This window comes from Lepus europaeus, chromosome 23, assembly GCF_033115175.1.
Source record: "Lepus europaeus isolate LE1 chromosome 23, mLepTim1.pri, whole genome shotgun sequence".
NCBI classification, from domain to species: domain Eukaryota; kingdom Metazoa; phylum Chordata; class Mammalia; order Lagomorpha; family Leporidae; genus Lepus; species Lepus europaeus.
The window spans coordinates 17007291-17029844 of NC_084849.1; the positions used below are offsets into that span (position 1 = coordinate 17007291).

General features: G+C 56.9%; 1 protein-coding gene across 1 annotated transcript in view; it reads left to right on the forward strand.

Moving 5' to 3' along the window:
* The window catches only part of WSCD2 (WSC domain containing 2), a 120017-nt gene extending 101341 nt beyond the window's left edge, over nt 1-18676 (forward strand). Inside the window, exons 7-9 of the mRNA XM_062182557.1 lie at nt 5203-5367; nt 9341-9541; nt 18222-18676. Coding sequence (XP_062038541.1) covers nt 5203-5367; nt 9341-9541; nt 18222-18574 — 719 coding nt within the window. The 3' untranslated portion in view covers nt 18575-18676. The remainder of the gene's footprint in view (nt 1-5202; nt 5368-9340; nt 9542-18221) is intronic.
* Nucleotides 18677-22554: the final 3878 nt, after the last annotated feature.

Sequence of the window (22554 nt, forward strand, 5' to 3'; positions counted from 1 at the left end):
GTGATGGTGGTGGTGATGATGATGGTGATGGTGATGACAGGGTAGTAATGGGGTGATGATGGTGATGGTGATGATGATGGTGATGGCAGATAGTAATGGGTGATGATAGTGGTGATGATGGTGGTGATGATGGTGATGTGGTGATGGCAGAGTGGTGAGGTAATGATGGAGTTGATAATGATGTCAACATGATGATAGTGGTGATGATGGCGGTGGTGGTGGTGATGGTGATGATAGTGATGATGATGATGGTGATGGCGATGGTGATGATAGTGGTGATGATGATGATGGTGATGATGGTGATGATGGTGATGACAGAGTAGTAATGGGGTGATGATAGTGGTGGTGGTGATGATGATGATGATGGTGATGGTTATGATGATGGTGATGGTGATGATAGTGGTGATGACGATGGTGATGGTGATGATGGTGATGATGATGGTGATGATGGTGATGACAGTAGTAATGGGTGATGATAGTGGTGATGATGGTGATGTGGTGATGATGATGGTGATGGTGATGATAGTGGTGATGATGATGATGGTGATGACAGAGTAGTAATGGGTGATGATAGTGGTGGTGGTGATGGTGATGATGATGGTGATGGTTATGATGATGGTGATGATGGTGATGGTGATGATGGTGATGTGGTGATGGCAGAGTGGTGAGGTAATGATGGAGTTGATGATGATGTCAACATGATGATAGTGGTGATGATGGCGGTGATGAGGCAGCAGCACTTGGGTTCCTCAGGGTCTTTCTCTGGGCCAGACTCCGTGTTGAGTGCTTCGTGTGCATTTTCTCACGGCATCCTCTCAGCTCTCTAGTGAGGTGGAGCAGTCATTATGCCCCACTTTACAGGGGAAGACACTGAGGCTGGGAACACTGAGGGACTTGGCAGAAGGCACAATGCTTATGCCATTTCTCAATGGAAACCTATTCTCCTGACCAAGACAAAGTGGGGGAAGATACCTGGGTGGGGGTTGGGAGACATCCCTTGCTGGAACCCTCAGCCCCAGAGAAGCCCCTGAGGTCTACCTCTGTATCTGAAACACTGACCATGTACTCTGCACTAGCCTCATCTCATTTAGTGATGCAAAGTCCACAGTAAGTGGTATCGTCCCGATTTTATAAACGAGAGAACCAAGACCTGGAAGCATTGGGAGCTGGACACAGTTGCACATCTATGAAAGGAATTTGCATTTAGGCCTCTGATTCCAAGGCCCCTGTTGGAAACCTTTGCCCACAGTGCAACTAACACTCCTCCCATCCCAGGGAGCCACCAAAACACCTTTGGGCCAGTCTTAGTCCTCCCCATCCACCAGGAACCTGTCTGTTGTGTATGGATGAGTAGGTTGGGCACTGCATAGGCATGGCCTAGGAAAAAACTGGTCCCTGAAAGCATCCCACATGCTGTCTGTCACACTGTGCACTGCAGATGACAGATCATCTGCCCAGAAGAAAGAGTGAATGCCTGGTTCTGATTTGCACAAAGGTGATGTAAGAGCTGGAGACAGCCCTCATAGTAGCCATCCCCATTTGGCCTGATGGGGTTCCAGGGTGGCCAACTGTGCCTGCTTCCATGACAGCTGAATTCCTGCTGAGAGCCTAGTGTGCAAGTGTAGGCTGGGCTCTGTTTCTAATCCATCGGAGAAAGCTGAGTGTTGAGTTTCAGGGGAAGTGTTGGTCATTCTGTGTGGCCTGGAAGTCAGGGTCACACACAGATTAGCTACCCTGTGACCATGGAAGGCTTTGATGCGGCCAGAGCAGATACTGGAGCCTTTCCAGCAACAGACAGGGAGTCTCTAATTGATGAGTTTACTCGTCCCCATTACTGCTCTCCAGTTTTCCATGTCCTTGCACTCTCTGCACACCGAGAAGGCATGAGTGGCTGCAATTCATCGGGCTGCCCAGAGCCTGGCCCACCATGCCTGCCACATACTGAGCACCTACTGGGTGCTAATTCCTGAAGTTCCTGCTGGGAACTAAAAAATTGCGGAACACTTAGAGAGTGCTAGGTGCCGTCTAAGCCCGTCATCTGGTTCAACTCATCGAATCCCCCCAGCAGTCCAGTGACATGAGCCCTGTTAGCATTTTACAAATTCAAGCACAGAGAGTTTGAATAGGCCTGTTAGAGTCACTCAGCCAGGACAGGGGAAGCTGGGATTCAGGCCCAGGCATTGGGGGTCCCCAGATTCCCAGAAGAATCTGTGATCACGTCACATTTGATTCTGTTGAATCTGTAAGGTTGGTTGGTCCTGTTTTATGGGTGAAGAGACTAGAGCTCAGAAAAGTGAAAGTCTTGTTCAGTGTCAAGATGGAAACTGGGGTCTGTCCGCATCCAGAGATGTACATAAACCGCCTCCGGCCATCTGCTTTCAATTATGGGGCTGAAGAACCAAATAAAATTTCTTTTTAGTGCTGAAAACAAACAGCCTTTGCTTCAGGGTTGGCCGTGACTTCCCAAGAAATATTTGAATGGAGAATTCTGTTTTCAGGGGGAATGAAGGAGCCAGTTCCCCTACCCTCAATGTTTTCTTATGAGAAAAAAATGCCAACCCTCCAGAAAAGTCCAAGGAATTACACAGGGAACACCCATCTACTCACAGATCTGACATTTGTTAGCTCTGCTACACTGGCTTGGCTGTCCGTCTCTCCAGGTCTCCATTCCCCCATCCTTCCTCCCAATCCATCATTGTACTTCAGTAGGTTTATCACGGATTATAATCCACAGCATATTCAATACACTTGTCACTTCTTGAAGCAACGTTTCCATACAGCGAAACACACATTTTACGCGTACTTAAAAATCAACTGGTTAGCCCACAGCCCTGTCAAGATATAAAGTGTGATCCCAACTCTAGAAAGGGCTCCTTTTTGCAGAAGGTTCCCGTGAAAACCACTCCCAGATCAAAGCCACAGACATTCCTTGGTTCATCGTCTCCGAAACCTGCGCTTCTCAGAAGCAACAGATTAAACATGACGGGAGAAGAGACCTGAGTCTTGATACAACAATACCGAGGGCTACAGTCACTGGCTCTTAGCGTCTGTGAGTCCTGCACACAGCGTGCTCTGTCCATTCCAGGATTTAACCCCCCTACCATTACTGCACCACAGCCCCGTTTTACAGGCCAGGAAATTGAGGCCCAGGTAAATCAGTATTTCAAGGTTACCCAGCAAATAAGAAGCAGAATTGGAATTTAAAGCTAAGATTTCAAACTCCTCCTTTGGGGCTGTTGTCAGAAATCAATGAGGCTCATCATATGACGTCAGTAAATGAGAGCTAATGGAGAACAGGAAAGACTCAGGTAAAACCCCGGGAAGGAATTATCAGAAGAGCAGAGTGACGTCCTGATGCTGCCGAGTGGTCACAGGAGGTGACGGGGCTGCACTTAGTGCCAGGAACTCAAGGGGAGCCTGAGCGAGAGCTGCTGTGGCAGGGGAGCAGGGAGGAGACACATACAAGGGTTGAGGAACGTGGATGGGAGGAGATGGTGCGAGGTGGACAGCTGTGTTGGACGTGCAGCTGTGATGGGGAGGAAGGGGAGGTGGTGGGTGCTGGAGGGGAGTTTCCTAAGTGCTGGAGCCATTTGTTTGTGTTTGAATGCCAGTGTGATGGAGCCAGCTTAGAGGGAAGATCTGTAGGGGAATAGATGGTGGAAGAATCCAGATATAAGGGCAGGGAGCTCAGAAGTGGGAGAGAAGGCAAGAGAAGGGCCAGTGGAGCCAGGGGAATGGCACTTCCTGGGAATGGCAAGTGAGGCCATCCACCCAGAGTGACGAAGGCAGGAGTGAGACCTGAGGCCTCCAGATGCAGACCTGGGATGCCCTCTTGTTCCTTTTCTTCAGCAGGGCCACCTATCCTGTAGGGACCATGAGAACCCACTGTGCCTTCCTAACTCCGTAAGGTTGCAGTGGGAGGTGCTGGGGCTGTATTTTCCTTTAACCACAATGATCGTGGCATCTCCAGGTGTCTGAAAATCCAGAGAATCAAGATATTAGAATGGCACTCCCCAGCCCCCAACTCATTTCAGAGGAGGACACTGAAGCTAGAGAAAATAATAACTACCCCCTTTTGAGCTCTTATATTAACACATTATAGGTATTATTATTTTATTTAAGAATTGAAAGAACCCTACAAAGTCGATATTGTTATCATCCACTTACCCATCTGCCCTCTCATCAATCCATCCACCCTTCCACCACCGTGCCCCTCCCTCATCTGTCCATCCATCCACTCCTCCATCTGTCCATCCATCCACTCCTCCATCTGTCCATCCATCCACCCACCATCCATCCAAACACCATTGCACCCCTCCTTCTGCCATCCATCCATCCATGCACTCATCCACTTACCCACCCACCTACCCATTCAGTCACCCACCTGAGAACCATTAAGCACCTGCTGTATGCCAGATTTTATAGTGGGCACAGCCCAGCACAGTACAGACGGGATTTCTGACCCAACAGCTCACTGCACAAACCCGAATCCACTCACATGACAAAGTCACCTAACGACACATTTCTCAGAACATCTCCCCGAGGTTAAGCAATGCATGACCAATTACTCCAACTGCGGTTGTGCTAAGAGATGTGGAGGAGACGGGCATGGTCGTCACAGTGCAGGGCGATGGGAAGCGGGGAGGACACAACCATTCTGCCAGGAGCTGAGAAGTAAGAACCAGTGGTGACGGGGACAGCGTGCAGGAAGGTGCCAGCCAGGAAGGAGCAGAGCACAGAGGAAGGGGAGGGAGACCTGGTGGGCGGGAGGGAGAGTGGGTGGACGGGGTGATTCTAGGGATATGCAAGGGCCAGCCACGCAGAGCTTGAGGCCATGCTAAGAGCCCTGGAAGGGGCCCCGTGTGGATGGACGCCGTTGAGAGTTTCCATCTGGGAGGGGGTGAATGTGAAAGACCTGCTCTGCTTGGGTGGAGACAGGCTGAGGAGAAGTTCGTCCTGCCGGCTGACTTTTACTGAATCCCTGCTCTGTGTGAGGCACACGCTTAGCCCCTTCACACATCATCTCATTAACCTTGATGCAGGAGGAACCATTGCCCCCATTTCGCAGATGGGGAAACTGAGGCCCACAGAAGCTTTCATCCTGGGTGCTGGGTCACACAGCTGAGAGGTGGCAGGGGTGGGACTCGTACACAGGCTCCATCTGCCCCTGATGCCGGACCCTGTGTGTCCCTCACTGTGCAGACAATCGCTGCATGGACAGAAGGTTCCTCCCAGCCAAGTCCAAGCAGCTCATCGCACTGGCCAGTTTCCCCGGCGCCGGCAACACGTGGGCGCGCCACCTCATCGAGCTGGCCACCGGCTTCTACACTGGCAGCTACTACTTCGACGGCTCCCTGTACAACAAAGGTGAGGAGACGGGATGGGGAGGGGGGTGGAGGCAGCAGGCAAGAAACTTCCCTGGGCTTGGGAAGGGATAGCCCTTCCTGAGCACCTACTGTGTGCTTACTGAGACCTACTGTGTGCCAGGAAGGTTCCACCCCTTCCTTTACTTACCGCAAACACATCCTGTGTATCGCGTCCTTCATGCCTCACCTGCACCCATGCAATAACTGACATTATCAAGCCATTGTCATGCACCTGTCCCTCTCCTGCACTTAGGTCACCACAGTCATTCCCCAAGCACCTACTGTGTGCTGGGTGCCTCACCACAGGTACTTACTGACCAAGAACTCTATGCTGCCATAGGGGTACGTAACTGTGGTCACTCCGGGAGCACTAATTGAGCACCTGCTGTTCACTGGTTGTCTCCTCTGCATTGAAGTGAACAGTATTTGTTGTGCAGGGTGTTCGTGTTCATTGCATTCATGGATGCAATTCCAGCGTTTAGCTTCCCAGCGTGCACTTATGGGGCACCGGCTGTGTGCCAGGTACTTCAAGTAGGCTCAGATTGCTGTGCATGATCTTGTGGCCTCCCAGGAGGCAGCGAGAGCAGGGCCAGGTGCCGCGTTCTTACTTATCTCAGCACAGGAACCCTGGGAGGTGGTGTGAGGGTGCACTGCCCACACAGGGAAACTGAGGCTCAGAGGAGAAATCGCTTGCTCCAAGCCACACAGTTTTTTCAGCTGGCTGATTGGAAATTGTCCCCTAGAATGTCCCAGTTTCAAAGCCCACGTCTTTCTTACTCTATGACATGGGTCAGGAATCCCTGGGCGGCTTCCTGGGAAGCCAGAGGCCATGGACGAAATGGCCCCCGGGCATGACGCCCCGTCCCAAATGGACATCAGGGCGGCAGGGTTTGTGTCGGCCTGTGGAGCAGCCCTTGGTGATGCCTTTGTGTCTGCACATCAGCTGAGGGAGACTTCCTGGCCGGGCGACCTTGGGCGAGAGTCTCCCGTCTCTGAGCTGTCACTTCCTCTCCCGTCACACAGGGCTGTCAGTGCCCGGCTCAGTGTTCCGAAGTGCAGCAGGGTACTGTTTGTGAGCTGACGCCCACGGGGCCGTGGTGTAACGTACACATTTTTATTTCTGTAAATAACATTTAACCAGGACAGCCGGCTACCTAGTCAGGGTCCAGGGGGCTGGCTGCTCTCTACACGGGAGACCAAGGGAGAGGCCCAGGGAGGGCTTTGATGGTCTGGGCACCCGGGCTGCACCCAGGCAGTGGGCCTGGGGCCTTGGTTGTTTTAAAGTTGCCCAGATGATTGAAATGTAAGGACCCCCGGCCCGAGACTAAAACCACAGAAGTTTTATTCCAGGCCTACAACATTCCCCAAGTTCAACTTTGGAATATCAACAGAATGAGATGTGTGCTATAATCTAAACGTGATGGGGTGGGGGGAGGGATGGGGAAGAGAGAGAGAGAGAGAGGAGAGATCCCAGACCTGCCATGGCAGTCCCCCTGCCTCAAGCTATGGCTGTGCCCTGGGTGGTTCCTTACGCCCCACTGAGAGAGGCAGGGGCTTGCGGTGGTCCCAGGAGCCCGGGCCCTCAGTGTCAGTGCCTTAAACATGCTTCCTGCAGCCTGAGCTCTTGTGGGGAACAGTGAGCTGTCCCTGGGAGCTTGGGTGAGGAGGGTCCCTGCCCCCAGCAGCACCAGGCGGCCTCGCGGCCCCCAAAGCCCTCTCCATCTCCACGCACATTGAGAGCCTTCGCATTTCGGAAGACTTCATCTCCTCAGGGCACGGAGGGCGTGGAGTTCTGTCCATCGCCCCTGCGAGGCAAGGCCAAGGCCAGCCCCTCCCTGCCAGGACGTCCCTCTGCCCTGATTGCTGCTAACGCCTCCACTTCCCCATCAGCAACACCAAACATAAACCGGCCCAGCCCTGTGACGGGCGCCCGTCTGGGCATGCGTGCCCTGGGGCTGGGTGGGGCCTGCGCAGACAGAGGAGGGTGTCCCAAGCAGAGCCGCGGCGGGGACGGGGATGGAGGAGAGCGGCACGGCGTGCTTGGTGGATGAAATCCTTTGCGGGTCCTGGACCGTGAAGGGGTGGGTGTGGGACAGTGGAGCAGCCAGCACTGGGCCTGGCAGAGCACCTGCAGTGCCCTGAGAGCCATGGGCGTCATCCTGAGGGCGTGGCCCGGGCATGGGTTATGGAGGGGGGATTTTAGGCGCAGGCGTGGTGTGCTGAGACTACCTCTGGGCAGTCCCCTCTGGCCATGGATTTGGCTTCGGACTGGGACGCATGACCGGAAACCGTCTCCGTGCTGCTGGTGGCTCATGTTTAGGTCCCAGACTGTTGTCTCCTCCCACGCGCTGTTCCTCAGCCAGCAGCTTTTCCTTGTCGTTGTGTTCCCCGGGCCGGCAAGGCCATGAACCGAGTGCTCATGGCCACGGGCCAGTGCTGATTTGCAAGGCAAGGCTCATGCCCATGACTTGACTTCCCAAGTCCCGTGGTGGAACCTGACCCAGGAAATCCCATTCCCTGCCTGGCTCTTCTGCCCAGCGACCCTGGGAGGCTCCGGGAACAGGGGCAGGTGCCAGGCCAGCCTTTACCTTCACCTTCGCCCACCTTAAAAGCCAGAACACAAACCATTAAGAACTTTTGTGAGCAAGCAGGCAAGGAGGACCCTACACTCCAAGGCCGGATGAGGCAGGGCGGCTTCTCGGCCCCTGACCTCACCCAGGTCTCCTCCTGCTCCACTATGGGAGTCTTACTACCCGCCCCATTGACTTCTCACAATGGCTGTGCAGGAGAGAAGGTGCATGGTCCCATTTTACAGGTGAGAAAACTGAGCCCAGAGAGGTGATGTCCAGGATCGCGTGGGTTGGAAGCACAGCCAGTATCGAAGGCCTGTGCAGCTGCATTGCTGCTCGGCCTTCAAGGTTGCATCCGAGTGCCTTAGCTCTCCAGAGCACGCGAGGCGTGGAGGGCCTGGGCCTGGGCCCTGCTCCCTAAGTGGGGAGAGTTGCTTGCCTGCTCTGTCTCAGTGCCCTCGTCAGTAAAACCACCCCCTGGCTCGTGGAGAGGATGGAACCGCTCACTCGCGTGTAGGGCTCAGGCCGGCATCCAACGCAGAGCCGCGGCTCTCGGCTCAACCCTCGTCCCCAGCTGCACAGAGCTCCTCGTGGCTCCTCAGCTTTTGGAGTGTGGCCCTCCTTCCTTTTGCGTAAATTCTCTTAAAGGCCTCCCAATCTCTCTGGTCTAGCACCCCTCCCCCCAACAGCACCCAGCCTCACACCCCCGCCCCCTGTGCTCCCTCAGCAGCCACTCACGCGTGACCTGCTCTCTCCACCCAACACAGGGCCTTTGCACCTGCTGCTCCCACTCCCTGGCCCTCCCTTCCCTCCTCTCTTGGACCAGCAAATTCTTCCCCTTCCCCCACCCCCAGGAAGCCAGGATTTGGGTTAGGCTGGGTGGGCTGCTCCACGCCGGGCCACAGACCGGGGCCACGCCTGTGCTTTGTGCCTCTCACCATCTGGGACCAGGGCCGTCCCTGCCTGCCTCCGGCTCTGCATCCTTCTCCTGGTGATGGTGCAGGGGCAGGAGCCCGAGCAGTTCCCTGGGAACTCCCCTCATTCCATTGGCCAAAGCAAGTCACACGGCCACGCCCCCGTTCAAGCCGAATCCTCTCACTCGTCTCTGTTGGACCCCTCTCCTGTCACCCAAGCATACATACTCCTCTTCTGTAGCCAGTACTTTTTTTTTTTAAAGATTTGCATCATTTGAATAATGATGGCTCTCAAATCATTCCTGTCCTACCTCCCAGCACTGTGCCTGGCACATAGTAGGTGCTCAGGAAATCTGAGCGTGAATGAATGAGTGAGTGAATGAGTGATTCCTGTGGCAGCCCACAAGGGGGTGGGGTGGGCCCCGCTCACCGGCTGTGTGCCCTCTCTGGCCCCGCTCACCGGCTGTGTCCCCTCTCTGGCCGCGGGAAGGCTTCAAGGGCGAGCGGGACCACTGGCGCAGCGGCCGGACCATCTGCATCAAGACGCACGAGAGCGGCCAGAAGGAGATCGAGGCCTTCGACGCCGCCATCCTGCTCATCCGTAACCCCTACAAGGCGCTCATGGCCGAGTTCAACCGCAAGTACGGCGGCCACATCGGCTTCGCCGCCCATGCGCACTGGAGGGGCAAAGGTACTGTGGGGAGGGGTGGGCGGGGCCGGGGCAGCGCCAGGGGTAGGTGTGGTCTGGACCCAGGTGGCCCGAACAGGGTAATCTTTCACAGGAGGAACCCAGGGGGGGCCTCCTGGTGGGCGTGGGTGCCACAGTGTAGACCTGCGTACCGCCAAGAAGGTGGGATTCCCACGACCCTCATACCCACAGGCGTGGCCCCGTGAGCCAGGCTGGTGCACCTCTGCCAGGCATTCAAGTCCCAGCTCCACGCGTCCCCAAGGGGTCGCGTCAGCTCTCTGGACTTAATTGTCCCATCTGTAAAGTGGGCATGGCAAAGCCACGAGGCTTTAAGAAATTAGTCCTTTATGACGGGGAGCTCATGAAATTGACGTGGGCTTGACTGAAGCAGGTTCAAGAGTCCTATCCTGGGAGTCTGGAAGTCCAGCCCAGCTCAGTGCCGAGTGGCTGTGTGGCCATGAGGTCCTAGTAGGTCATGGGCAGAGACTCAGTTCAATGAACCCTAGCAAGACCCCTGGGTAGGGAGGCTCAGGTTAAATGACTCGCCCCACTCGCCCATCACACCTCTGGGAGGCAGCAGTGTTGGCCCCCAGGCCCTGAGTCAGTTAAGATGACCTGGCTCAGGGCTTCAGCTCCAGCACTCCCAGAGGGCTGGGGGAGGACGCAACTCCTTAGTGACAGCCCAGGGTAGCAGCCAGAGCTTGGACGTCAGACCCAGCTTCAGCCACCGTGACTTTCTTTTTTAAATTATTTATTTATTTATTTATTTGAAAGGCAGAGTTGGGGCCAGTGCTGTGGTGTAGTGGGTAAAGCTGCCGCCAGCAGTGCTGGCATCCCATAAGGGTGCCAGTTCGAGTCCCGGCTGCTCCATTTCCAATCCAGCTCTCTGCTATGATCTGGGAAAGTGGTAGAAGATGGCCCAAGTGCTTGGGCCCCCAATCCCATGCAGGAGACCTGGAAGAAGCTCCTGGCTCCCGACTTCAGATCGACTCAGCTGTAGCCGTTGCAGCCAATCGGGGAGTGAGCCAGCAGAAGGAAGATCCCCCCACCCAGCCTCTGCCTCTATGTAATTCTGTCTTTCAAATAAATAACCCAATCATTAAAAAAAAAAAAAATAGAAAGGCAGAAGGGGAAGAAAAAGGGAGCTCTTGCATCTGCTGGTTCACTCCCCTAAATGGCCTCTACTTCTGGGGCTGGGCCAGGCTGAAGCCAGCATCCAGGAACTCCCTCTGGGTCTCCCACATGGGTGCAGGACCCCAAATACTTGGGCCATCCTCTGCTGCTTTCTCAGGCCATTAGCAGGAAGCTGGATGGGAAGTGGAGCAACCGGGACTTGAACCGGTGCCCATATGGAATGCCGGTGTTGCAGGCAGTGGCTTTAACCAGCTGCACTGCAACACCAGCCCCCACCTTGATTATCTTTAACTCTTCTGAATCCCCTTCCGTTAGGACCTCCATCACCATAGTGAGAATCACCCCAAGTGTCTGGGAAGGAAGGGGTTAACTCCTTAAACTCCCAAGGTAGTGACAGATAGCACCACGGAAGCTCCTTGAAGTTCAAGGACCTTTTGCCAGGGACAGGAGGACATGGCAACCGTTTGACCAGGGGAATAAGTTCCAAAGAGCTGATCTGCAGCATGGCGCCTGTAGTTAACAAGAGGTGTTCTGTACTTACAGTGGAAGGGGGTGGACTTCGTGTTACTTGGTCTGAGCACACGGACAAAAAACAGACAGCACGCACAAAGAAACAGTAACTACCAGGAAACTTTTGGAGGGGATGGAAATGTTGCTACTGTTTCAAACCTGGGTTATGGTAACAGAAACACAGGGTATCTGCATATCCAAACTCATCGAGCTGTATATATTGATTGCTGTATATCCAAACTGATCGAATTGTATATATTGATTCTGTAGAGTTTTTTAGTACACCATTTGTGCCTCAGTACAGCTGAGTGGAGAAGGAGCTTTTGCATGAAGCGGTGCATCTGGGATTTGAACACAGGGAGTCTTGCTCCTCCGCCTGTGCCCCTAAGCACTGCAGCATCAGAGTCCGTTCCCTGCCTTTCCCTGAGGGCAGCTGGATGCCCGGAAGGCAGAGAAGCGGGGTCGTGGCCAGTCCAGCCCTCCGGATGGCCCGCAACATACTGTGGGCCCTCCCCGGTTAGAGTTTCCAACTTCACAGTGGTGCCAAGCACACAATCCATACAACCATCCTGTTCTTCACGTTGCAAGACAGTTCTCTCTAAATTACACGATATAGCCAACCCTGTATGATAAAACGGGCTTTGTGTTGGGCCATTTGACCAACGAGAGGCTAGGCCACGCTATGCCAGGTACATTAAATGCATCACCACACGCAGTGGGCGTGTTGGAAATGGGAGCTGCATCTAACATCAGGAGCTCCAAAGCCCTGTCCGTCCCCAGAGATGACCAGAGCACGGCAGGATGATGCGAGCTCAGCGGTTCCCCCTCCCACCCTCTACATCAATGTCATCACCCCGAACCCTTGGGCCTGCCCAACCAGCTGTGCCCGGGGTTCCCGCTGTCCGAGGGGGCCCATCTGCCCCTCACTCTGCCTCACTTCTCCTCTCAGGCACGGGCTGCAAGCTGGAACAGGTGGTGGCATTGGCTCATGTATCCCCAGGAGGAAAAAGTCCCCTGAATTATTTATTTGTAGAACAGTCAAAAGTGCATGCTGGTCAGAGCCAGGCGGAGACGTCTGTGGGTGCAAGTGGCAGGAGCGTGGCCTGAGAACACGGACTGTTTGTCAGAGCTGCAGAGGGCCCGAGGGGTCACCAGGGCTACTGGCCCTCATTTCCATCCCCTCCAAGTCCCCAGAGGAGCATGGGAAAATCCCATGCGGACCGCACCCTGGACCACTACCAGGACGGAGCCAGACACTGGTATTTTCCAAAGCTCCCAGCTGGTTCCAATGCGCAGGCAGGGCTGAGAACCAATGCGCAGACTCCAGCTCCTGGTGGAGACCCCGAGGTCACTAGGGCACCTAGAACCCTGCTCCTCTGCCTTCCAGGAACCCAGTTGTCCTAAGGGAGAGGGAGGGAACTAACCCTGGGGGGCGGGGGCTCACGTGGTCACTGAGCATTCGCTGTCTCACTTTACTCTCAGGAATGTGAGGGGTGAGAAAACCACCCTGGGGGAGGGGCAGCTGCTTAGCCAAGCCCCCCGCGGTGACAACGCCTGCCCCCCCCCACGCTTGGACCCAGTGGCGCTGCTCACCTTCCAGTGTTCCCAGAGCCTCTGCCCTCCTGGATGGCTCCTTGCTTCAGGCTCAGATCATTCTCCTAAATGTTTTCTTTAATAATTCCTTTTTAGAATTAATTGATTTACTTTATTATTTGAAAGGCAGAGTGATGGAGAGGAAGAGGCAGAGAGAGAGGTCTTCTATCCACTGGGTCACTCCTCCAAGCGGCCAGAGATGGGCCGCACCGAAGCCAGCAGCCAGGAACTCTATCTTGGTCTCCCACGGTGGGTGGTGCGTTAACAGGGAGCTGGATGGGAAGTGGAGCAGTTGGCACTCCAGCTGGCACTGTGATCCGGCATGCAGGCGTCACCTGCCACCCCACAATACCAGCCCTCAGTCTCCCAATTTTGTGGAGCCACCTGAAAAGAAGAAGGAAAAAGAAAAAGCACTAAGGCAGGGTTCAGGGCTGGCTGCACCAGGAAGCTGCAGGGGCTACAGGTGGGGCGAGGCAGCACGCTCGCCTCCTGCTGGGGTTCTGGGGCCCCTCCCCAGGTCTCCAAGGGCCCTGGCCCAGAAGCTTCCCCGAGAGGCAGAACGCAGTCTGCACCTAGCCGCTTCCCCTTGCTAGCCTGTGCTACCCGGCCCCCTGGGGACTGGAGTGAGCGACCCCTGCTGTCCAGCTCTGAACCAGAAGTGGCACTGGAGAGCTTGTTAGAAATGCGGACTCTCAGGCCCCGCCCCGCCCTATGCCAGCAGAAGGTCTGGGAATGAGGCCCAGCCTTCTGTCTGCCCTCCCCGCCAACCCAAAGTGTTGACATCCCTGGTAGAGTCGTATTTTTATTTTGTATTTTTTTTTTTTTGACAGGCAGAGTGGACAGTGAGAGAGAGAGAGAGACAGAGAAAGGTCTTCCTTTGCCGTTGGTTCACCCTCCAATGGCCGCCGCGGTTGGCGCGCTGCGACCGGCGCACCGCGCTAATCCGATGGCAGGAGCCAGGTGCTTATCCTGGTCTCCCATGGGGTGCAGGGCCCAAGCACTTGGGCCATCCTCCACTGCACTCCCTGGCCACAGCAGAGAGCTGGCCTGGAAGAGGGGCAACCGGGACAGAATCCGGTGCCCCGACCGGGACTAGAACCCGGTGTGCCGGCGCCGCAAGGCAGAGGATTAGCCTAGTGAGCCGCGGCGCCGGCCTTTTGTATGTATTTTTAAATGCTTATTTGAGAGGCAGAGAGACAGACAGATCCTATCCACCGGTCCGCTCCCCAGATGTCCACACATAAAGACCAGGGCTGGGCCAAGGCTGAAGCTGGGAGCCGGGAGCTCCATCCAGGTCTCCCACAGGGGCCCTGGAGCCACTGCTGCTGCTTCCCGGGAAGCTAGAGTAGGAGCCGGAGCACTGGGAGCCGGAGCTGAATCTGGGACTCGGGCATCTTAATCGCCAGGCTGAGTTCCTCCTCCCCAGCCTCCTCCTTCAGCCCCAGCTTCCTGGATCGGAATCTGCATTTTAACAAGAGCCACCCTCACCCGGGGGCCAGGTGTGGCGTGTGCTTCAAAGTGTACCAGCTGTTGCTCCAGGATGCCCGTAGCGTGTAGAAGGCGCAGAGGGGAGGGGCATCCCTGAGAGCAGAGATCACCTGGGGGTGAGCACGTCCACCCCACCGCCCCCGGCCCACCCCCCATTATGGCTGAGTCCCGGCTCCCACGCCCTCCCCCCTTTTGGTTCTGTAACGTTAGTTTTACAACCTCCCTGGAGTGAGTCCAAAGCAAAATTTTATGTGATGTGATTACACAAGGTGAATTCTCCTGGATCTGTGTAATGAAACAGATCCTGTGTTTAATGATTCCGCGGGGAATTAAGTACAGTGGAGCTATTAATCAGGCCCCGGTTCCTCCTGCCGCCGACAAGACGGAGCAGCCACGGGCCCGGCCTCTGCCCCGCCAGGCTCACCTGCAAGACGGTTCTGGTTCCGGTGGAACCGGCCCTCATTAGTGCAGGTGCCGCTCCCACCTGGCCACCGCCAGGAATGCTGAGCTAATCAGAGGCTTTGGTTTTTAATAGTTATTCTTCTTTCTAAGGAAGTTTCAAGTAAGCTTTGCTAGAGGAGGGGGCGGGCAGACACCTGCTGAGACAGCTGGGGTCTCTATTGTGCTTTGGGGGAGGGCGGGAGTTCTGAGTAAAATAACAAGGCCAGTGGGTGTCTCACGCGATGTGAAGACGGCCTTAAGCAACATCTATCAAGTGTGTTCTGTGTCCCAGGCGCCACGCCAGGCTCTTTGCAGATTTTGTCACACTCCCTCTGCGCAGCATCCACAGGAGTGGAGCTGATGGGCACCGCTGGCCCGCAGATGGGTAAACTGAGGCCCACGGAGCGCTGATACCATCCCCACAGCCGCACGGCACCTCCGGGCACTTCCAGGCTCAGCGAGGCTGCCGGGAGCCATGCCCAGACTGCGACATGGGTTTGGATTCTGCCTTGGACATGCACTGTGTGGCCCTGGTCAGGCTGCTTCATGCCTCCGACTGTCCTTGTCCCCAGGTCTGAAACGGATCTGGACTGTCCTGCTAGGCTTCTCGGGATCATGGGATGAGCGTCCCATGTAGCCCCTGATGCCCAGTAGGTGCGCAGGCAACACACCTTCCCATCCACTCCTCAGACAGAAGAGCCTGGTGCCCCACAGAGACTCGGCATCCACAGACACAGGTCACCGCCCCCCGCCTGTGTCCACAGTGAGAGCACCTGGACTTCCTGAGGGACCCCAGCCACCATGCTAACCGGCCCCTCCTCCTGCCCACGCCCAGCACCGTCGCCATCATCCGGGCTTCCTCCCCACACTGGGGAGCAGCTGCCCCCACCCACCAGGGACACTGGGAGGTGACTCAGGAGCGGGGAAGCCTGAGCCGGTGCAGCAGATCTCACACTCACTCGATCTTTTCTAATCGCTCAGATCCATCTGGTCTTAAACCATTATAACAGTACGGGCCCAATTAGCCAGAGACATCATAAATAATCAATGTTAAGAATTTAAAAAAAAATAGCCTTGTCACCAGCATAAATATTTCCGAAGCAGCCGTGCTGTTCCGGGGGGCGGCCGGGGGGGCGGGAGCTCTCCCCACGGATTCTGATGTGCTCTGCTAGGAGAAGGGGCCCTAGATCTCGTCGCAATCTGGCAGCTGAGAATTTCAATTTAGTTCGGCAGCCATGCACTGAGCCCCTGTGGAGCACAGGGGGGGTGAGGGGGGCAGGGCAGGGCGGGGCCCAGGCTGCAGCGCCTGGGAGAGCCCAGGACCTGCACCAAGGCCTTGACTGGCAGGCCAGTCCGTGCTGGCTCCTAGAGCAGGTCAGACCCTGGTGACAGGCCCACAGTGGTGCCTTCCTCTGGGGACAGTTGTAGTCGGGAGGATGACACGCGATTGTGGGAATCGCCACCCAGCAAGGGGTTTGGACTTAGTTTTAAGGAACAGCGGGGCTCTGCGACCTAGCCTGGGGGCCTCACTGATACCCGTTCATTCAGTAAATGAATTCCTCCCTGGCCACCCTCCGGGGTCCGGCGTAGTCCCGCGAGAGGCCGAGTTTCAGTTCTGGGCTGCGGAACACCTGCTCTCTGTGTGCAGCTGGGCTCAGCAGTGAGGCTGTGGTTCCTGGTCTGTGTTCTGGCCCACCCCGCCCACCCCACCCCACCCTCTGCAGGTGCCTGGTTTCTCCCCGGGTCAGAGTCTCAGCAGCTGCAGGTGCTGGCTGCACCTGCCTTTGAGGCCCTCTCCAGGGCTCCCCGAAGAACCTCCCGTGTTCCCTATAACTGGTCTTCAAAGTCAGTCCCAAACGCACCCTCCCAGTTTGGGGTAGGACCCACACTGTCCTTCCAGTGTGGCAAAGTAACAGAACAGAAAGCAGAAATAGTGTGTGCTACTCCAGTAAAAGTAAAGACACACAGGGGCTGGCGTGGTACAGCGAGTGAAGCCGTGGTCTGCAATGTCGGCCTCCCATATCAGAATGCAGGTTCGAATCCTGGCTGCTCCACTTCTGATCCAGCTCCCTGCTAATGCACCTGGGAAGAGGGCAGATGATGGCCCAAGTGCTTGGGCCCCTGCCACCCATGTGGGAGACCAAGATAGAGTTCCTGGCTCCAGCCTGGGCTAGCCCTGGCTGTTATGGCCATTGGGGAAGTGAACCACAGGATGGAAGACCTCTCTTTCTCTCTTTCTCTCTCTGCCTTCAAATAAGTAAAAAAAAATCTTAAAACTTATTTTTATAGAGTGTAAAGTTGAGAGTGTAAGTGACCTGACTTAAGCTGTAACCCCAGATGCCTCATGGTCTGTCGGGGTCAGAGGTGACCCAGGTGGGAGTGACAGCACCGTGCAGTCAGTGCAGTGGGGATGGGGGGGGCGGGGAGCAGAGGAAGGGATGAGGCCCACAGGAGGCACCTGCTGAGCCCGGGGGCCAGGCCAGGTATCTCACCTGAGAACAGAAGCAACAGTAGCAATGCAGCCAGGCTGGGCACCTCCAAGGCACCACGCCAAAAAGCGCCATAGGTTTTCCCACTCACTGTGCAGTCACACAGGACAGGCTCTGAAGCCAGGGTGCATGGCTCAAACCCTGCCCTCTTTTTTTTTTTTTTTAAGATTTATTTATTTATTTGAAAGTCAGAGTTACACAGAGAAGGAGAGGCAGAAAGACAAAGAGAGAGGTCTTCCATCCTGTGGTTCACTCCCCGATTGGCTGCAATGGCCGGAGCTGTGCCGATCCGAAACCGGGAGCCAAGAGCTTCTGGGTCTCCCACGCAGGTGAAGGGGCCCAAGCACTTGGGCCATCTTCTGCTGCCTTCCCAGGCGCATTAGCAGGGAGCCGGATCGGAAGTGGAGCAGCCGGGACTGGACGGGTGCTCACATGGAACGCTGGCGCCGCCACAGGCCACAGTTTAACCTGCTGTGCCAGTCTCCTCTCCTGTCCAGTGGGAGGGAACCCTGCCACTGACCTCCTAAGACTGAGGATCGAGTATAATTAGCAGCTTCATTAATGCGTATTTTGAGGCCTCGTTATAACACAGTATATAATACTACAAGGGCACTTCAGAACATTCATAGGAAAATGGAATGACAAGTTTCTTTTGGCGCTCAAAAAACTTGAAACCTATACAAAATTTTTCTCGAAATACATTCTCCATGAACTCTTTGAAGATCCCTCTTATATACAATTTTTAGAAGTCTGCCCCCAAAATAAACGTTCTATTTTAATTTCACTTTCCCATGAACCTTTTGAAGTACCCTTGTGTAATCACAGCCATCTAGAATAGGAAATTAACAGATATTCACATACATCGGATTTCCTACAGTTTACACCCTGGCATTTGGTGAGCCCCGGTCGCGTGTCGCTGCCATCCCGGGAGGGGGCGGAGAGGCCGGGGTGGGTTCCACGCCCAGAAGGGACCCGAAGGGACACGGGGCAGCCCCCCGCTGACCACCTCCACCACCCTCTCTCCGCAGAGTGGCCCGAGTTCGTGCGGAACTACGCCCCCTGGTGGGCCACGCACACGCTGGACTGGCTCAAGTTCGGCAAGCGGGTGCTGGTGGTGCACTTCGAGGACCTGAAGCGGGACCTGTTCGTGCAGCTGGGCCGCATGGTCCGCCTGCTGGGCGTGGCCGCGCGCGAGGACCGGCTGCTGTGCGTGGAGAGCCAGAAGGACGGCAACTTCAAGCGCTCGGGGCTGCGCAAGCTCGAGTACGACCCCTACACGGCCGACATGCGCCAGGCCATCTCCGCCTACATCAAGATGGTGGACGCCGCCCTGCGCGGCCGCAACCTCACGGGCGTGCCCGACGACTACCGCCCGAGATGATGCGGGCGCCTGCATGACCGCGGAGGCCCCGGGAAGAGCCGGCGCTGCACCCCTGCCCACGCCCCGCCCCGCCCCGCCGCGGGCTCCGCTGGGCGCCCCTCGCGAGCTCCGCTTGCCACCTCCACGCAGGAAGAAAGGGTGCCGCGGAGTTTCCCCGTGGCCTGGGCCTCTGGGTAGCGCGGGCGGGCGGGCGGCCCTGTGCACAGGAGGCGACCTGGCCCCGCCGTGTGGGTGTGGGGTCCCCGGCCTCGTGAACCCACCTGCCCCCAGCCACCGCGCCCACACTGCGTCTGAGACACAAGCTGGTTGCCTTTCCACCTCCAGGGCTTCAGTCCCGCCCCCTCTTCCCTCCCTGTGCCTGGGAGGTGACCCCGGGGTCCTGGATCCCGTTTGTAGGGCACCACAAGCATTCACAACACCCCCCTCCCCCAGGGGGCCCCAGACCACGCGCAGGGTGCAGACCAGGGTCAGGGCCCCAGCGGCCCGGCTCTCCCTTCGGCCTGACACGTCGATCTAACACTGCCCTCCTGGTCCCTGCTGCAAACCCAGAGGGACTGTGCCGGGAAGAGACCTCTCCCCAACTTCCCCAAACCACCAGTCAGCCCTTGGGTACCGCCCGGAGTGTGGGGGGGTGCATGCCATGGCCCCTCCTTTCCACGCAGGGCCCTTGTCCTGATGCTGAGACGCCAAACCAAAGGATTTCGGAGGACCTGACTCAACATCATCTTACAAGGCCTTGATCCAGGTCCGGCCTCTTCTCCCGCCTTGGGTACTGGTGGCTTCATATCCAGCCTGCACCCGCTCCCCCGTACCCCCGCACCTTCCCACCGCATAGATGCAAAAGCCATAGGTCACAGCCTCCTTGCTGTTCCGCCAGAGCGGCCCCCACCACCCCCGAAGCAGTCGCTCGGAGGCCTTGGGGTGCAGATGGATGCTGGCTCCCAAGCAGCAAAGAAACCCTGGAGAAGGCGAGTGTACAAAGATATATTTTTTTAAGAGGAATATGACCAATACGTCCCGCCCCTCGGACCCCGGCCATGCAGAGAAGGGCGCGAGCACCAGGCCAGCGCTTCCCTCCCCAGATTCCCTCACACGTAGACCTGGGGCCACCCAGGGCCCAGGCACGGGGCTCCGAATGTATTTTGTACTGTGTTTCTCCTCCCCACCCCGGCGACTCTCTGAGGCCAGCTCCCTCTGGCTCAACCCCTGCCCCCGCCAGTTCTCTGCGGGTGGGGAGCTTCCTTCTGAAGATCCCTCAGGTCTACACCCTCATTAAATGCGAGTTTTGTTGATTATTGCGCCGGTGGTGGAGTGCTGTGCAAGGCGGGGTCACACAAGGATGTCCCCAGGGTGCATGTATGTGTGAGAGACACAGGGACAGGGTGGAGAGGCCCTGCGCAGTGCGCGGTGGCCTGTGTGTCTGTGGAACTTGCACACCCGCCTGCAAAGCCCTGCGTGCCTCCCCTAACAGTGTCACCCCGGGCTGTGGGCCGCATCTCCCAACAGGTGTCACCAGCAGGTATTTTTTTCTTAATGTATTCATTTTTATTTGAAAGAGTGAAAGAGGAAAAGGCGGACGGGACAGAAGTAGGGGTGAGGGGGGCCGTGGGGGGGATGGTCCATCTGAAGGGTTAGTGTCACTCAAGTGCCCACGACAGTTGAGTTTGGGCCACGTAGAAGCCAGGAGCTGGGAATTCAAGTTTCCCTTGTGGGTGGCAGGGCCTGCTGCCTCCCAGGGTGCCTGTTAGCAGGAAGTTGGAATCAGGTGTGGTCTGAGCCCAATCCTACGGCCTTGAACCTGGATCACAGCTAAGCCCTGATCCTGCACACATACACATCCCTGATCCTTGTCTCACGCTGATCCCTTATCCCAGTCCCCGACTGAGTGAGTCCCAAGACTGGTCCCACCCATGCTACTACTGAGTCTTGACCCTGGTCGCTGACTGCTCTCCAACCTGGGTCACAGGCTGAGCCCTGATCTGCCCCAGAACAAACACGGATAGTATCTTGACTGAGCCCTAATCCTTGCCAAGCTAAGCACCGAGTCAGTCCTGGCCCTGGGTGGGTCCTGGCCTTGCTCACTCTGAGCTGTGACCCTGGCCTCATTCTGCCCCCCCCCATCACAGATGAAGCCTTGACTCTGAACCTTGGCTGAACCTGAACCCGTGTCACGCCTCTAAATATCGGTGTGATCAAATCCTCCCTCCCTGCCAGAAGAGCGGACGCCAGGAAGCGTCCTACCCCAGGCTCTCCTGCACCCTCTCACCCTGCGGTCTCAGGGATCCTGTGCTGGGGCTGGGAGAGGCAGAGTAAAAGCTCTCCAGGCCCGAGGTGGGGCTGCCATGGACAACCCGCCTTGCCTGCGGCCAGAGCCCGCCTGACCCATCCCACATTGTGATTCCAGACCAGAAGGAAGCAAGGCGGCGCCCATGCACTCATTCATTCATTCAGCACTGTCTCCCGCGCATCTGTGCGCCAGGGGCTGCTCTCAGCTCCCGAGATAAGACAAAGGAGCGGAGCAGGCTGAACCCCCATTCCGAGCTCACGGGGACGGGACGTGGTGGGGACGAAGAAAGCCAAGAACTCCAGGGGCTCCCGACCCCTGTGGGAGGCTACGCAGCAGGAGCAGCTGCGCTGGAGCCCCCGGGGGGCCCTGGTTCCAAGGGCTTACAACTGCCTTCCACGTGCAGAGTGCCAGGGCCCTTGAACACGAGAGGGAGGCGCTGTGGGCCCCGGGGTCCCCAGAGCCTTGAGCTCTTTCTCTGCTGTGCCCTCGGCTCACCGTGACTCCAGGAGCCAGCATCAGATGGCGGGCTTCCTCCCCAGAGATGGCCGTGAACAGAGCCCAGGGCACAGCGTGGGAGGGGAGAAGTAGGCCCAGTGGGGTGGGGGGCAGGGGCTCCCCTCTCCCCTTGCCCCCATTCGCTGGTTTCCTGCCTGCCCCCGCCCACCGCCTCCTGCTCTGTTTCCCTCTTTGTGGTCTGTGATCTGCAGCTGCTGGTTAACCCTCCCTCCTCCTCATCCTCCTGTTCCCTCTCTCTTCCTCCACACCCCCTCCCTTCACCATCGTCTGCTTCTGCTTGTGCCCATGTCTCGCCATCTCTGCCTTGTGCTCTCTGCCCTCTCTTGTTCTCCCTCTCAGTCCCTCCCCACCCCTGCCGTCCTCCCCCAGGCTCTTCAGAGTCTTCCTGCAGAGTGGGGGCGGCTCAGCGGGAACCGGGCACAGGGAGACAAATGCTACCCAGGCTGGTAACCAAGGAAGTGGTTTCCTTAGCAACACAATCTGCAGGCAGTGTTCCACTGCCCCACGCCTTAGTTATCGATGGGGGGAGATTGGTGGAGGGAGCTTTAAGACAGTCAGTGAAGACCCTACCCTCATCGTCCCCACGAGAGGGGTGGTGACATACGAGCAGCACAGTGCCTGGCACCTTGGGGACACTCACAAATCTGAGAGGTGTGGGGCTGGGGGATTGGAGATGCATATAGAGTAGGGGGAGAGCCCACAGGACTTGGTGACATGGGGACAGGGAGGTGACAGGGCCACAAGGACCCCAAGGCTCTGGCCTGGGCAGCTCTGAGAGGGGGCTCCTTTGGGAGGGAGAGCACAGGGCAGGGTGGAGACGAGGGGGGGAAGAGGGCGCTTCAGTCCACCAAGGGTTGTGCATGGAGTGGACCGGGGAGGGGGCAGAAGAGGGAAGCAAGAGAGATCCAGAAGCTTCCTCTCACCTCTCCCTTATGAACTGCCAGTGCAGGAGGAGCCTGCGGGAGCCAGCCCAGCCTCGCTGGTGATGGGCGCCTCCAGGAAATCGGGGTTCAGCTCCTGGGTGGGGCGGGGTGGGGTGGGGAGACCCCACAGTTGGTGCCGCCCCTTGGATTTGAACCTGGAGCCAGCTGGAGTCTCCACCAGGGTGGAGTATGGAGAGGCGAAGAGGGAGAAAGAGGGAGACCTAATCCTGGAGGGGGCCCTCTCTCCCACCGGG